Here is a 16828-nt window from a genome sequence, read left to right on the forward strand (position 1 = left end):
GTAGAACCAAAACCCTCAGGGTGTACAAGGGCTTTTGGAGTTCACAGGTACTTGGTTCAGGGTCTTAGGCTGATCAGCATTTCAACTCTCCAAGAGAGCTTCTTGGAGAATATACTTGTAATGTTTCTGGAGCCAGAGATCCAAACCTTCTTCATCACACAGTCATGATGTCTAAGTGTACCATGCCTTTGCACAAACTCTTTTTTTTTTTGCCTCTCTCTGTGTGTGAGCCACACACAGTGACTCTCAGGATTAACTCCTGGTTTTGCATTTAGGACCATTAAAGGTATTCAGGAGATCATATGGGATGTCACAAATTGAACCTGGGTTGACTGTGTACAAAACAAGTGCCCTACTTACTGTAGTATCTCTCCCAAGGGTAGGAAGTACATTTTTTCCCCATACCTAGCAATACACAGGAATTATTTCTGGCTCTACACTCAAGGATCACTCCTGGAGGTGCTTGAAGGATCAAAGGGATGCTGTGGATTGAACCTAAGCAGGCCTTGTGCAAAGCAAGGGACCTACACTGTGGCTCCATACAGAAACCAAACTCTTCTCCCTTTCTGTTCAACCAAAGGCATCTTTACTGGAACTTATGCTTTCATACATTTGATATGCAAAATTACAAGTTAATCAAAAAATCAGTGAGTGAACTAAAAGAGGAAGTCAATACTTTGTTTCCCAAGGGGCCATGAATATGGAATCCATACATATGTATGATGTGGGTCTTGTTCCCTTTTCTGTCTTGGTAGTGACTTAGTAGGTTCACCACAAACAGTTATTCATGCTGAGCTACATACTCAATCATGGTCATCTCTCCAAAGGCAGGTGCTATTAGAAATTCAGTCACCTCATGCTAGATATAATGAATGCCAGTACATAGCAATTGTGCCGCTGCATACATGCATGGTTATGACTTAAGTTAGAGTGGTTTGGGCTCTGGTTTTTATTTCTGTATTTGCACAGCCTTTGTTAAAACATGCTTATCCCTGGCTCCAAGAGAAATAGTGGCATGGAGGAACTTAACAATGCCATCATAGTGAGGGGAAAGGCAGCCAATCCCTGTGGTCTGGGTGGTATGACTCATTTCAGAAGGTTGAAATCAGGAATCATTGTCCTGACAAACACCATATGGGTCTTGCTAGGTGTAAGGACTTTAATCCCTGCATTGTACCTAGAATTCACTTAAGTGCTAATTTTCTCTCATTATTAGTACCTAAAAGTTGACCTGGCCTATATGTTGACATCAACTGGGGTGCAACAGGGACCTGCACTCTTAGTTGATGGAACACAATGCTACTTAGAGGGACGGAGATTGAAGCAACTGGTGAGAAGCTATTGCAACCAAGCTTGAGCTGCCTAAAATACCCAGAGTATAGGCATATTGCATTGCTCCCCTGGGAAATTGAGGAAAGGCAGGGTGCAGCCAGGAGTGTCCATGGCCACTATGGGTTCTGGCCCAGTTCTTTGAAAGTTGTCTCCAAGAGCAGGCCAGGCTTTGCCTCACACACGCAGGCTAAACACAAAGCAGGCACAAAGCTGCCCTCTCTGGAGAGAGTGGCATGCAACCCCTACCTGGCTCTTGTGGTACTTCTGCAATCTCTTGGAAAATGGAGATGAAATTGAGGGGTGCTGAGAGAGAAGAAGGAAGGAGAGGGTAATGGGGACTCTACTTCAGGCACTGAGTGATAGCTTGGGAGCCCAGAAGCCATAGAGCATGGCAGACAAGACCTAGCTTGCAGCCAGACTTCCCATGGCTCCAGACTTCAGAGGTGACCTTGAAAGGACAATGAGCTCAGGGCATATCCCAGAGCAGGAGGCCCTGGACTTGAGCACCCAAGCAGGAGTCTTGGCACAGTCTATGGATCTGGGAGCTTCCTTGGTGGTATAAACTAGGGGATTCCCCCACCTGGGAATGAACATCAAAGTATGAGGATTCATAAAACAGGGGCTAGGGTGGCTTAAAGTGGCAGACCTCCTCTGGCTCCGCCGTGGCTGCTGCCATCTGGCCCTGGAGAGCCAGATGCCCATAGTCACTGGTGACTTGTGAGGCCAGTCCGCCCAACTCCTCCGGGTTAGTAACCGACTTAGTCATCTGGAAAAAGAAAACAAGCAAGACATACACACACAGAGAAAAGCATGAAAACCATTTGTGGACCACCAGAAGCCAAGGATCTCAGTCACACGCAAGCTAGACTTGTACTGGACATTGGGGAAGGGACAAGCCAAGCCCATGCAAAATCATGGACACAGAGCACTACTGGCTGCAGGAGCCAGTCAGGACTCGGGGATGTGCTGAGTGCAGGTACGTGCAACAGGGAGCTGGCCATGGGGGAGGGGGGTGTCTCTCTGAAAGGGCAGAGCTTAGCCTGTTCTGTCCTCTTGTCTCTTGGAAAGCTTCAGCCTGGTCTCCCATGCTCCCTAAGCAAAGAGCCTGCAGGAGAGGACACGAGGACAGGAATTCTGGGCACATCCTGACTGAGATATGTCACCAATGGTGTTGGAGGAAGAAACACAGTTTATGGATATAGAGTAAATTTGTGGCCAAACAACAAGTTATCAACCCTGAATTTAGTTCCCCATCTACTGCTATCAAAAGGGTCAAGTCTGACAGTTTGAAGATGGAGTTAGAATTTTCTTGGTGTTTCATAGGAAAACTGTTTTTGTGCTTTCCACCACTCTATCATGCTGCTCTACAGAGATTCTCCTGCCTGCCACTTAGTCCTCACCACCACAATTCTGAGGACCATCACTTGGACATGCTGGTGTGGAATTCTCTTCTGCCCCCACCTATTGGATGCCACTGGATAGCTTAGAAATGCTGCATTTTAAAGGGTTTCTGGGAAGCCCTGAAGTGACTCCCACTCACTGAAGCCTGAGTGGCTGGCATGAGTGAGGCCTGGTCATAAGGGAATGTGACAGCTCAGCTCTAAGTCTCAAAGGAGAGTCCTGAAGAGTACTGAAGTACTCAGAGCTGCTGTAGCTAAACAGAGTATAGTGCCCTGCCATGGTTAAGAATGACTGGCTGGCCCGGAAGAGGCCAGGCAACTCTGAGTCCTAGATCCCAGAACCCACACAGGCTGGGTAGAACAGGACTGAGCACTATTGCAAACCACTGGAGGTCACTCATGATGCTTCTCTGAGCTGTCCAGTCAGAGGATGTGACACCAGGAGCTACCTGAGTCATCCTATGGCCTGTCCCAATTGCTTGCAGCACAATCAATCTTTTTATAATGGGAGATGGGCCTCCCCAGCATCAACACTGTCAAAAAGTAAACCTGGCACCAGCAGTTTTTAGGAAAGAGTGGCCATACTTGAGGGGAACCTGAGAGGTCCAAACTCAACCTCAGTAGACACAGAGACAGACTGAGTACAGTATATTCAGTGTACACACAAACTTCCCCAAGACCCAAATCTGCTATTAAGACCGGTTCTTAGCCACCATGCTTCTTTCCATCTGACCAGTCCAAGGGTTACAATCCCACATTATTTACCTTTGTTCTATTTCTCAATGCCTCATCATTTCAATATATTTTGGGTTTGAAGTCATACCCAATAATTTTTAGGGTTATTCCTGGAAGTACTTGGGACCATATGGGATGCTGGGGATCACACCTGGGTTGTCTACAAGCAAGCCAAGTGCCCAACCCGCTTTATTATCTCTCTTGCTCCTGTCTCATCATTTTTATCTCTGCAAATACCCCAAGACTTATAAGAACCAAAAAGTCCATTTTCTCTTCTTAAATACAACATTCTTTCCATTTTCTCCATTCTTTCCATTCTCTCATCTCCCCTGTCCTCATGCCTTCTGTCCTCTCCTGCAGCTATTAAGTAAGATGAGACTGAGGCAAATAAGCACTGAGAAGACCAGACAAGAGGACAGGAGCAGGGTCTAGTGCCACTGATGGCAAGCACAGTTCTCCCTCCCACATAGACCCCAGAGTTGAGACCCAAGTAGACATATGAGTAATCACAGCAGGTGGGGCAATAATTTTTGCTTCTTACCATTTCCTGAGCTGTCACTGCAATGGCTTTGGAGTATTTAACCACAGTTGTCTGATAATCTACGAATGTTCCCTTTGGTTCTGGAGGAGTGCCTTCATCCAGCTAGAGAGTGGAGGAAAAGATCCCAGAAGTTAGACAAGGTCTGTTAGATTGAAGACTGTATGTATATTTAGATTAGGACTAAATACCCTGAAAAATACAGAAACCTTTAGTGCTTCCTAGATCCAAGGGCAATGCTATCCCCCAACTTCTGCAATGAAGCATCAACAGAGATGGGCATACAGTACACAGTACTGTGAGTACATAGGGAAAAGGGGTGGATCCCATTTTACAGACAGGAGTGAGCAACTAGGCTATTTTTGGCAAAGTCAGATTTGTGCAGAAGAGATGCAGAAGAGGTTCCTAGGAGAGGGAAGAGGGCCTGCAAATATGGAGTTAAGAGGGAACTCAAGCACGGTTAGGGGACACAGAATGGCAAAACCTTGATCAGAAAGGGTTTCCTGAAGAAGGTGTGGCCCACAGATGCATGTACACTGCGATCTTCACTAGTGGACTAAGCTGAGGAGAAGAGCTCAGAGCACAAAGAATGAGTTGTTGTTCATCTGACTCTCAGAGCAATAAGAACTGAGGGAAGAATAAGGATTTGTGTAGGGTGGGAGAGCTGGATCAAGGGGATGGTGACTCTCTTCCTTGAAAATAAGTTATAGAGCTGACACTGAGTTCTAGGGCCTGTGAAGTGACCTCTGCTGTTTTTTGGTTTTGTTTTTGGGTCAGACTTTGTGATGCTTAGAATTACTCCTGGTTCTGCACTCAGAAATTACTCCTGGTACTTTCTGTGGTTCTGGCTGGACCTTTTCTATTTTTTGCCTTTATGTTCAATTTGATTTGCCATTGTCTCCCAAATCAACACCACCAACAGTTGACATATTTCAAATTTCTCCAATCAGGGAGGTTGAAGCTGCCTTAGGGACACATCTTAGGCTGTGGGACCTGATGTCCAACAAGAATGGAATCAGAATGGTTTGCTCAGTGTAGACTGGACTGGGAAATGTGTCGAATGTGGGATTCCTATGTTCTCTATGACACAAATGTGAATTGTCACTTTGTTGGCACTAGAGGGCAGCTGACAACATGCAGAAATACAGTCACTAGTCACCAAGATAGTGGTGGATATGCCAGGGTGAGACAATGTAAAAAACCAAGGTGGAGTTTTTTGGGGGGCAATTTCCAACCAGTTAGCTTTGATGAATCTTGAAGTGACAGCATGTAACTCCGTGTTTTTCTTCCAGATGTTACATGGTCTTCCTATTAAGAGCCTTAGTTTCTTTTCTTTTTTGCTTTCCTTCCCAAGCCCACATCGTGAAATGCCCAAAAATTAAAAATAAAGGCAAAAAACAGAAAAGGTCCAGCCAGAACCACAGAATCTGAAAGACTGAGAATCCATTTCTTTGCTGAAGGGGAAATCAAGTCACTGAGAGTGATTTGTCTAAGGTTAGTCTTACAGAAAACTGATGAGTTCATCTTAATCTCTTCCTTCTTCTACCTTACAGTGCTAAGGAAAAAGGAAAGCTTCAAAGAGCTCCTACTGAAAGCACAAGACTCAAAGTACCAAGGATTCAAGTCAAATTAGAATTAGCTCTTTTTCTGTCAGTCACTGCTCATATGAATTTTCATGACCCCAAGAGGAGAGTGTTAATTCAATCAAATAAGAGGAAACACTACATATACAATGCCTTGAGACTTTGGTATTAAAAGTACATAAATGATAAGCTAATACAAAGTCCCTAGTGATGGACAGGTTGAGCAGACTTGAATCAAAGTATACTAGGGAAGAGAGATTGCATAGCACATAGGGTGTCATGATAAGTAGGATAAGCATAGAAGGGCACCAAGGAGATCCTAAGTGTATATTTTACAGAACAGCTAAAGAAAACTCATCTCTGCGCCTGTCCTCCATGGCTATGTCATTAATAGTTCCTAAGACCATTCTCAGGTAATACCAAACTTGTCTCTGGACCTTCTGAAAGACTCAAGTATGACCCTTATTAAGAGAGTACCTATCCATGATGGGCATCACACAATTCCAGAGTTGCATTCCTCAATAAAGGCACAAAGCTCAGAGGCTGTGGAAAGATACCAGGAGTCTTATCCCACAAAAGGTGAAAAGTTCCAGGGGCTGAAGCAATAGCGCAGGCTAGGGCATTAGGCTTGCATGCGGCTGATCCAGGACAGACTGCGGTTCTATCCCCAGCATCCCATATGGTCCCCCAAGCCAGGAGTGATTTCTGAGCATATAACCCCTGATCACTGGGTGAGGCCCAAAACCAAAAAATAAAATAAAAAGGTAAAAGTTCCACAGTGATAGCTCCTTTCAGACTCAGCCTGGGGCAAGAGTCTGGAGATGAGCAAGACCACAGGGCCATTCTGTGTCTGAACTTCTAGTAGCTCGCCAGGCTGGGCACATGCACCTCCACAATGACTTCTGTGCCCCCACTGTTTCCCAAGCACAGAGGTTCCTAAGCAACATGATCTCGCCATTCCTGCTAAACTGGGTGGGAACCATCTCCAATGGTCCCAGGAACCTTTCCAAGAGCCAGACCTGGAGAAGCAGCATCTTACTTTGCTTGGGAGTTTGTTACCCCTAACCAATCTATGAGGTAAGGGGTGGGTTATTAGCACCCTGTAAGTGAGAAACCACTAGATCCTCATTTCACCTCTTTGAGAAACTGAAGGATGAAAATAGCTTCTGCAAGTGAGAAGTGGAGAATAAATAAAGGCTTTACAGTCCTTTTCCAGGACCCTCTAGGCAAGAGAAGGTTGGGGGACAGGCCTTCAAAGTAAAAGTAGAGCCAGGCTTTGCAAGCATAAGGGTGTGGGTTGGGTGCCCAAAGAAGGAGTTTTTGTTTCTAGAAACCTTTATGGACTTCCAAGGTGGAAGCCCCAAGAAAGGTACCAGGACCAAGTCTGAGAGAGGGGAATGGAGAAAAAGGAAATTTGGTGGGGAGGAAGAAAGGGCAGTAAAGTAGGTGCAGAGAGAAGAGAGATAATGGGGGTTGGGAAGGGGGAAACATGGAAGAAGCAGGTGGTGAGGGGCAAAAATTAAGCCACACCTACCTTACTCATGGCTTCTGCAATGGCGTCCACCATGCCTCCCACCAGCCCCACCTCACTGGCAGCTTCATTCAGTGTCTCCATGATATCATCCACAGCCTCCTTCATGAGCTGGGCAGCCTCGGTGATTGCGTCATGGGTATGCTGTGCCTGGAGAGGACAGTGACAGGAATCTGAGCAGGATGAGGTATGGGGTCCTTAAGGATCCTTAGGGTCCCTGGGTACTTAAAATAGTTGCACTTTTTCCAGAAAAGCATAGGCCATATCCATGGTGGCACTGCCAAGCCATCTCTCTTTCTTTGGTATTTGTTGATTTGCAAAATAAAGAAAAATAGACATGTAAAGAAAGAGGGACTGAGAACAGCTGAGTAAATAAAGAAACTATGGTATATCCACACAACGGAATACTATGCAGCTATCAGGAAAAATAAAGTCATACAAATTGCTTTTACGTAGATAGACATGGAGAGTTTCATGCTGAGTGAAGTGATAGAGGGACAGAGAAAATGATTGTATTCATCTGTAGGAGATAAAAAAAAGTAAAGCACAGTATGTAAATAGTACCTACAGGCAATATAAATGAGGGTGGGTGAAGTATATTTAGGACAGAGAAGAGACCATTATAATATAATAGTTGGAAATAGTCACTGTGGACAAAAACTGGAAACTGAAAGGAAGCTAAGTGATATGTATAATACTCTTTCAGTAATAGTATTGCAAATTAAAGTGTCTAAAAGAAAAAAAGGGAGGGAGAGAGAGAAGTGAAAGAGAAAGAGAGAGAAAGAGAATAAAAATGTCTGCCATAGAGGCAGGCTGGGGATGGATATGAGGGTTACAGTAGGGTAATGGGAAATTGGAGTGGGAAATAAATATTGCTCAAAGAATGGGTGTTGGAACATTGTATAAACAAAACTCAAATATCAACAACTTTTAAACTCTATCTGATTAACAAAAAGTAAAATAATTTTTTTAAAGACATAAGAAAAAATTTGATCATTAAAAGAGAAAATACAACCATTTAGGATAAACAAATGCACAGAATCAGATGACAGAACTGAGGCAACAGGAAACAGAAACATGCCCAGCAGCAGTGTCCTGCTCTGAGCATATGAAGTTTGGGATCTACCCAGTACCATAAAAATACTAAATCAGAACTGAGGTCCTGTCACTGGTGGGTGGTAAAGAGTGTATAGTGTGAAGGGATGGGGGCATGTTGGGGTTGCTACATTAACCATACTCCTAAAATTACAAATAGTCACAAATTTACAAATTTACACACAAAGCCAGAGCTACTTCATAAGATTTTAGAAACAAAGTTGTTACACAAGAAATGGTGGTGAATAGTAACAGCAAATAAAACCAAAAGATCAGAAAGCATTTGTCATGTGATTGACTGTCCCCAGGCTCAGAGAGACTGTCTCAGTCCCTAACTGCATGGTTAATGGTCATCATCAAAGACAACTGGAAGAAAAGAACTGCAGGCTCAGAGCTAACAGGCCTCTCTCCCACTGCCTCACAATCATCCCATCACAAGTGGAATAGGAAGGAGAGCTTTAGTGATGGGGAAACACTGCCTAGAGGCTTGTGATTGATACACCTTCTAGAAAATCCCCTTTACTAGGAGGCTGTGGGGGCTATCTATGTATCTAGAGCCAGGCTTCGATAATGCCCGAAACCTTCTCTGGGAAGCACTTCTACTCTGTGACTTCAGAGAGCATGACTGAAGAATTAACAGAAGGCTGAAACCACAGATTTGTGCCCTGAAAATTACCCCAGGTGGTGGGGAACACAATCACTGAAACAGGGAAATGTGGAGTCCAGATGTGGATCTTCTAGAAAAACAACTGTTTCCTCTCAGTGGAGCAAGAATAGTTCTCAAGTCATTCGGGATTGGTTCCTGGTTAGACTGAACTGGTTGGCACTGCTTCCTGAAACTGCTAAGCAAGGTACTCACATAACCTGGAGATCAGGGAAGTCTCCCAGGTGAGATTTGGGCAGAAAGGAGGTTGTGTACATGAAATAACTCTGGGGCAAATAAAGACAGGCGAGGTCTTAGACAACGTGAATGTGTGTCGTGAAGGTGACTTTAACAAAGAGAGTCTTCCTGTACCTGTGGGGGCAGGTTCTGCATAAATGTGTGAGTGAGCCCTATGGACTCAGGGCGATTTCCAGGCCCTTTCAAAATCATGGTCTTGTGCCTGGGGTCAGGCATTTGTTTTACCAGGTGTGCATTAGTACATGTGACCAAGTGAAAACCAGGATAATAAATGCCCACCCATGCCATTATAGCAATAGCAAAGATAATTGCTAACATATTTGGGTCTCTCTGTGCCCTGCATCCTCATAGCCCACTATAAGATGAAATTTGGAGATCATCTCACTGACATGTGCACCATGAATGCAGGAGTCTGAGTGCTGGAGCAGGTAGTTAGCTAAATCCAGGCTCTGGCCACAGGGAGATGGACAAATGAAAGAGCAGGTCAAACACATCAGCACTGCCAAACATACTCCATGTTGGGGTATACTATTTTCTGTACCCACAAGTGGGATGCTTTTAAAGAAAGTGGAGCCTTGGTCACACCACCTGGGGGGAAAAAGGTCTCTGTATCCAATGTTATAAGTTGGCTGGGTCCCTCCTTTAATGCCCATCCACATTTCACACCCCTTCCTCATATCTGTCCACTCAGTCTATGCACTTATTCTAAACTTCTGTTAGGCGATGGCCCATCTTCCCCTTGGAGATCCCTGAGGTCTAACTCCCAGGAGGTTTTCAAACAGGCCCAGCTCAGGCTGGGTTTTCCCCAGCATCATAGAAGAAAATGTGTGGTCTTCGTGCCAGGCTCCTAGGAGGGAATCTCAAAGCTTTGGGTCTTTTCTGAGTAATCACGGGAGGGTCCATGGTTCATGATGGCCTCTCAGACCACATGATGGCTCATGCTAACAAGGTGGTTCATGGCGGGCCACTTGATAGTCAATGTTAGTCTGGCTATGCTGGAAAGGCTAAAAGTGTGACACGAGGGTCAGGGCTTTTGGCTGAATAACAACAGAGCCAAAAGGGAAGACCTGGATCAGAGACTGATCATTGATTCACTGCTTTCAGTGACCAAGCATATGTGAAAAGTGAAGCTGAGTGGAGTATCTCTGCTTGGGGTATGGTCAACAGAGAGAAGGGAGCCCCTTGATGATCCTCTTGTATAGTCTCTCTAACGCTGGTTGTCTCTGAGATAAAAATGTAATTGCTTGGGGTCGAAGCAGTGGCGCTATAGGTAAGGTGTCTGCGTTGCAAGTGCTATCCTAAGACGAACCGTGTTTTGATACCCTGGTGTCCCATATGGTTTCCCCAAGCCAGAAGAGATTTCTGAGCACATAGCTAGGAGTAACCCCTGAGCATTAAATGGGTATAGCCCCCCAAAACACATAAAAATGTAATTGTTCTTTGAATAAAATCCTGAACTCTGTGGGTCCTTCTCTCTGTGAGCAAGAGGAAGTGTCTACAACTGTATATCAGCCTTCCAGGATTCCAGAGTGTCTCTGTGTAAAATCTCTGACAGGTGCAAAACACAGAACAGGGAAAGGATGACCAGATCTGGCTAGGCATCGACTTCCTCAGGGCCAAGGTGAGTGAACCAGTTATCTCATGGCATCATCTCATGGATCTTCAGAATGGAACAACAAAATCCATAGAGTAGTCTCAGAGGTACATATTCTGTTCAGAGCCTCCGGTTTGATCCCCCAGCATCCCATATGGTCCCCCAAGCCAGGAGTGATTTCTGAGTGCATAGCCAGGAATAACCCCTGAGTGTCACTGGATGTGGCCCAACCCCTCCCCAAAAGAATAAAGATAAGACAAAACTGCATTTTGCATTGAGTATGGCATTCATTCATGGAACTTATGGTTACCCTCTCCTAGATTAAGAAGTCTGTTTATCTCTAGTTTGCAAGGTATTTCATACATTTACATAATAAATTAATATTTCATTTATATTAATGTTCTGTGTCTGATCATATTTTTATATTAACGTTTTATTACAATTCTTTACATAATAATGCAGATACTTAAGCAGTACCCATAAGATACTTTCTAACATATCATTTTCTTTCTTCTTTCTTTTCCTTCCTTCCTTCCTTCCTTCCTTCCTTCCTTCCTTCCTTCCTTCCTTCCTTCCTTCCTTCCTTCCTTCCTTCCTTCCTTCCTTCCTTCCTTCCTTCCTTCCTTCCTTCCTTCCTTCCTTCCTTCCTTCCTTCCTTCCTTCCTTCCTTCCTTCCTTTCTGGTTTTTGGGCCACACCTGGTGGTGCTCAGGGGTTACTCCTGGATATCTGCTCAGAAATAGATCCTGGCAGGCATGGGGGACCATATGGGACACTGAGGTTCGAACCAACCACCTTAAGTCCTGGATCGGCTGCTTGCAAGGCAAACGCCGCTGTGCTATCTCTCTGGGCCCTCTTCTTTTCCTTCCTTCCTTCCTTCCTTCCTTCCTTCCTTCCTTCCTTCCTTCCTTCCTTCCTTCCTTCCTTCCTTCCTTCCTTCCTTCCTTCCTTCCTTCCTTCCTTCCTTCCTTCCTTCCTTCCTCCCTCCCTCCCTCCCTCCCTCCCTCCCTCCCTCCCTTCCTTCCACCTCCCTCCCTTCCTTCCACCTCCCTCCCTCCCTCCCTCCTTCCCCCTCCCCTCCCCTTCCCTTCCTTCTTCCTTTTTTGGTTTTTGGGTCACACCTGGCAGCGCTCAGGTGTTACTCCTGGCTCCATGCTCAGAAATCGCCCCTGGCAGGCACAGGAGACCATATGGGATGCCAGGATTCGAACCACCATCCTTCTGCATGCAAAGCAAATGCCTTACCTCTATGCTATCTCTCTGGCTCCGCCATTTTCTTTCTTGTGCTAAAATACTTTTAATATGTTCAAGACCTACTCAGATTTTCCCCCCAAAATTTTCTTACTTATCTTCACTAAAATTTAAATTTGAAGGACTTAACTATTTCATGTAAAGTTTAAAATGTTTTGCATTGAATTATATTGAATTAAATAAAGTTTTAAATTTATAAAACCTTAAAAAGAAAGATATACAATTTAAAAATACACTTTACCAGCTTGGCTTTGATTTAAAATTTTGTGAGATTTCAGCATTTAGCTCTATCTATATTTGCAAACACCTCCACAATGAATTAAAAGATATCTCTTTCCCATATATGGGATAAACAATATAATGGGGGTTGGAAAGAAAGGGTGCTTTAAGGTGCCTGTCTTGTATCTGACCAAGCCCAGATTCAATTTCTGACACTATATAATCCCCAAGCCCTATCAGGAGTGATCCCTGAATGCAGAGCCAGGTATAAGCCCCGAACACTTCTAAGTATATCCTCCTGAGCCCCCACACTCACACAAAGAAAGAAGAGAAGTAAGGGAAAAAACAAATGGTCAGAGTCATCAGAACTAGAGACTATCTATGAAACTGAGCTTACAGGGGAGGGAGAGTGGCTGGTAAGAATCCTTGGGACACTTGTGGAGGGAAGCAGGCTCTCTGGCAATAGATTTGGTATTGGAATGGTGTGTGTCCAAAAATATAACTAACAATGTTATAAATCCCAGTACCTCAGTAAAAATGGTTAAACACACCGTTATACTCACACACATTCATCTGCACACATCTGATAGTCCCTCATACCGATGTACTCACATAAATACATACTATACTACCAGTCACACACACACACATATATACTAAAACACAAAGATACACATAGTTGCATACAGCCATAGTCATAATTACACATAGTCACAGCAACAAACTCATATACAGTCACAAACACAGAGCTTTAGTCACACACACATAAACACTCAGACATATACAAGAGCATATACACAATCACACAATCGTATACACTCACATACTTCACATTCTTATACAGTCATGCTCATTACAATTATAGCCACAAATACACTCACACAATACAATCAACACACACACACACACATACACACCAAACACACTTATTCTTGCTGTCTCAGCAATGAAAACCTCCTCTCCTCTCTGCATGTCCTTGCTTTTTAGTCCTTAATTGAGTCCAGCCCTCATCTCCTGCAGTGATCCAGGCCTCTCCAGTGCCACTCCTTCTGACTCCAATGCAAACCTTATTTCACACAAACCCATTGCTAAGTACCTGCGTTTCAAATGCAGACCCAAAGACACAGCAGGCTCTTGACATACGACTATGAATATGGCCCACAGAAAGCCAGCCAGCAAGAAGGTCATTATTTAAAATCTGGAAGAGGCTCCTCATTACTGGGCTTCAAAGCACAACTCAGAAGGAAATTCAAAGTCAGGCCTTATTAGGAAATGTGGCTGAGGTCAACTTCCAAGGGAGCCCTTCCATTACAAAGCCCAGCAGAGCAAGCGCAGACATCAAGGAGTCTGGAAAAATGGAAAACTCAGGGGAGCTAGCTGGACTCAGCCTTGGAGAGAGATGGGGTGGAAAGTGGGGTATAGCTGCAGGCTGCATGCTAAGGCTGCTTCCTTAGAAAAGGAAGCTCCTTTTCTAAGCAGAAGGCAGCTGAATATAGGAGAGCTGGGGAAAGTAAAATAAAAGCAAGGTGGATGGGGTGCAGACTCCATTCTGATTCACTAGCACAGGCTCTGTTTGGAGCAGCCACTCAATTTTTCCTTTCAAATAGGTACATGTCAGGAGTATGATCTCATTTCATCTCCACAACCATCCTGCAGAGGCGATCGTTACTAAGCCCATCACTGAGATGACAAAGCACAGAAACCTACCCGATTTTGTCAGTCCCCAGAAAAGGGCTAATTTTCTTTTTTTTACCAAGTCTAAGGACATTCATGATCATGTACACACATCTCTGCAAGCAGGGATATATAAAGTGGAATCCAAGAATTTGTGCACACAATCACCAAACATAGCAAAGTCCACTCATCAGAGGACCATTAACCACTCTCACTCTCACTGTGCATCAACCTTCTCAAAGAAGACCCCAAAGCTGAGTCTGTGGCACCCTCCATGATACTCTGGCTAGGGAGAGACAGGATGGAGGTGTCAGTGATGGGACAGACAGACAGAAACACACACACACACACACACACACACACACACACACACACACACACACACACACACACACACTCTGGTCTGGTCTTCGTCCATCACACATCCTGGTTTTCCATCCAGAGTTTCAGGATATTCACCAAAATTGATTCTCACTGTCTCCAATCTCTGCTCCCAGTGGAGGATGTCAGGATAAGGCCCCAGTGCTGACTACGAAGGCCGCCAACCAAGATTCCTGAGTATAAGATTAAGGGCCTTGGAATTTGCAGTCCAAGTGAATGTGTGTGATTTAAAAATTAAAAAAACAAAAACAAACAAACAAAAAAAACCTGCAACAGCCAGACTCTGAGCTTTTCTATTGGAAAGGAGATTCTCTGGGAGGGGTTAAAAGGCAGAGCAGACTTCCTGGGAGCGCAGATGCCAGACAGGGAAGATTCCTCTGCTTCAGGGAAGGAACCCAGGGGACAGGCCTGACTGATATGAAGGTAGCTATCACAGATAAACCAGTCAGAGTGCCGGCTTGTCTTCCTACTCCACCAGCAGACAGACTTATGTCTCCAAAAGACTTAGAATGACTGGAAGGAAGAATGATATTTTTAGCATGCTCAGAATTAGGTTCCTAAGCATTTCCTGTCAGATGATTAAAATATTGATGATAGAAAGGGTGCATCTAAGCCACAATTCCTGAAGCAGCCAGAAGCAGTGTTTAGAATCAGGTGGGTAGTTGATTCTCACAATGAAGACTCTAATTGGAGGTTTCCATGGGGAGGTAGAGCTCAGCCAGCACACATAGGTCTTTTTTTTCCTTTACCTTTCATGTGCAGCAGATTGAGTGGCATGATTTGAAAGGGTCCTATTTTTTCTATTATTCCATCTTTGCCTTTTCAAAGCAGTCTCCTTTCCCAGTAAGCCTCTACTTACTCTCACCTCACGGGTGATTTCTTTCTTGTTTTTTTTTTTTTTGTTTGTTTGTTTGTTTTGTTTTTGGGTCACATCCAGCAGCACTCAGGGGTTACTCCTGGCTCTATGCTCAAAAATTACCCCTGGAAGGCTCGGGGGACCATACGGGATACCGGGATTTGAACCATCGTCCTTCTGCATGAAAGGCAAACGCCTTACCTCCATGCTATCTCTCAGGCCCCAGGTGATTACTTTCTAAACCACCAAGCCAAATGTCCTTTCTTCTCAAAGCCTTCCCTGGCCCTCTCCGGGGCATCCTCAATCCTGACTTCACAGTCCCTTCCCAGGGATATTTGACCAGCCACCCAAGATCGTGGCCTCCACATGGAACATTTCTAACCTGAGAGCTTTTATGAAGATTAAACGAGACAACATTATGAAGCAGTGTAGGTGGCAGATAGCACTTAGCAATGTGAACTTGCAAATGGCTGTCTGCCGTGCTGACTCTTGACTTAGAGATTTCCTGGGTATACTGAACTTTCATTAAAACTACGTGTGGGGACTGAAGAGATAATGCAGGAGAGAAAGTTATTTGCCTTGTATGCAGCCAAATTAGATTCAATCTCTAGCACCACATATGATCTCCTGAGGAAGAGTGATATCTGGGCAAAGAGTCAGGAGTAAGCCCTGAGTGTCCTTAGGTATGGTCCCAAAACAAAACAAAAAATATGTGGGGCTGGAGAGATAGCATGGATATAGGGCATTTGCCTTGCATGCAGAAAGATGGTGGTTCGAATCCCGGCATTCCATATGGTACCCTGAGCCTGCCAGGAGCGATTTCTGAGTGTAGAGCCAGGAGTAACCCCTGAGCACTGCCGGGTGTGGCCCAAAAGCTGTAAGAACCCAACCTTCCTCCTACCCCCATCCAGGTGCTTAAGACAAGCTTTGGCTCCATCTACCTGTGCAATTTTGAACTCCCTTTCTGCAAAGCCCAAACCACTTGGTCAAATCCATTCCCACCCTTATTCCCACTTTAATCTATTCCCACCTCACTTACTTATAGGCCCTGCCATAAGTCTATCAGTAGAAGCAAGAAAGCCTTTGACAAACTACAATATATATTCATAACTAAAAAATAAACAAAAGGGGGATAGAAGGAACATACCTAAGGAATATACCTTGAAATAGTAATATTCCTGAAGCCCACCTACAGTCCTGTTTGTAGTCATGGTGTTTAAATAAAAATAAATAAATAATAAAAGAAATAGTAATACTCATCTACAACAAACCTACAGCTTATATACTCAGTGGTGAAAACCTAAAAACATTTTCCCTGAGATCAGAAAAATGGCAAGTATGTCCACTGCTATCACTCTTATTCAACATAGTTTTGGAAGAAGGCAAGAAAAAGAAATCAAAGGGATAAAAATTAGAAAAGAAGTTAACCTATCACTATTTTATATGACATTACATATGTGTTTATTTAACCTAAGGATTCACCAAAAAAAAAATCCTTCAGAGAGATAAAAAAAATTTATATAGTAAAAGAGCAAATTACATAATTAACACAAAAATCAACTTAACAATAGAGTTAAAAGTCATATACAGTGAAAATTATAGATCACATTTACTAGAACTAAATTATATTTCTTGCTTATGGATTGAAATCAATACTGTCAAAATGATTTTCCTACTCAAAGGACTACACTGTTTCAATTAAATCCCCATTAAAATTCCAATGATGTTCAACATTAAAA

The 16828-nt window shown here is 44.0% G+C and overlaps 1 protein-coding gene across 2 annotated transcripts in view; it reads right to left on the reverse strand.

Moving 5' to 3' along the window:
• TLN2 (talin 2) overlaps positions 1-16828 on the reverse strand; it is a 346512-nt gene that overhangs the window by 39959 nt on the left and 289725 nt on the right. For both annotated transcript variants that reach the window (XM_049772980.1, XM_049772979.1), the window contains exons 42-44: positions 7123-7269; positions 4009-4110; positions 1979-2098 (exon numbers count right to left, since the gene is read on the reverse strand). In XM_049772980.1, coding sequence (XP_049628937.1) covers positions 1979-2098; positions 4009-4110; positions 7123-7269 — 369 coding nt within the window. The remainder of the gene's footprint in view (positions 1-1978; positions 2099-4008; positions 4111-7122; positions 7270-16828) is intronic.

Source organism: Suncus etruscus, chromosome 5 (genome assembly GCF_024139225.1).
Source record: "Suncus etruscus isolate mSunEtr1 chromosome 5, mSunEtr1.pri.cur, whole genome shotgun sequence".
NCBI lineage: Eukaryota > Metazoa > Chordata > Mammalia > Eulipotyphla > Soricidae > Suncus > Suncus etruscus.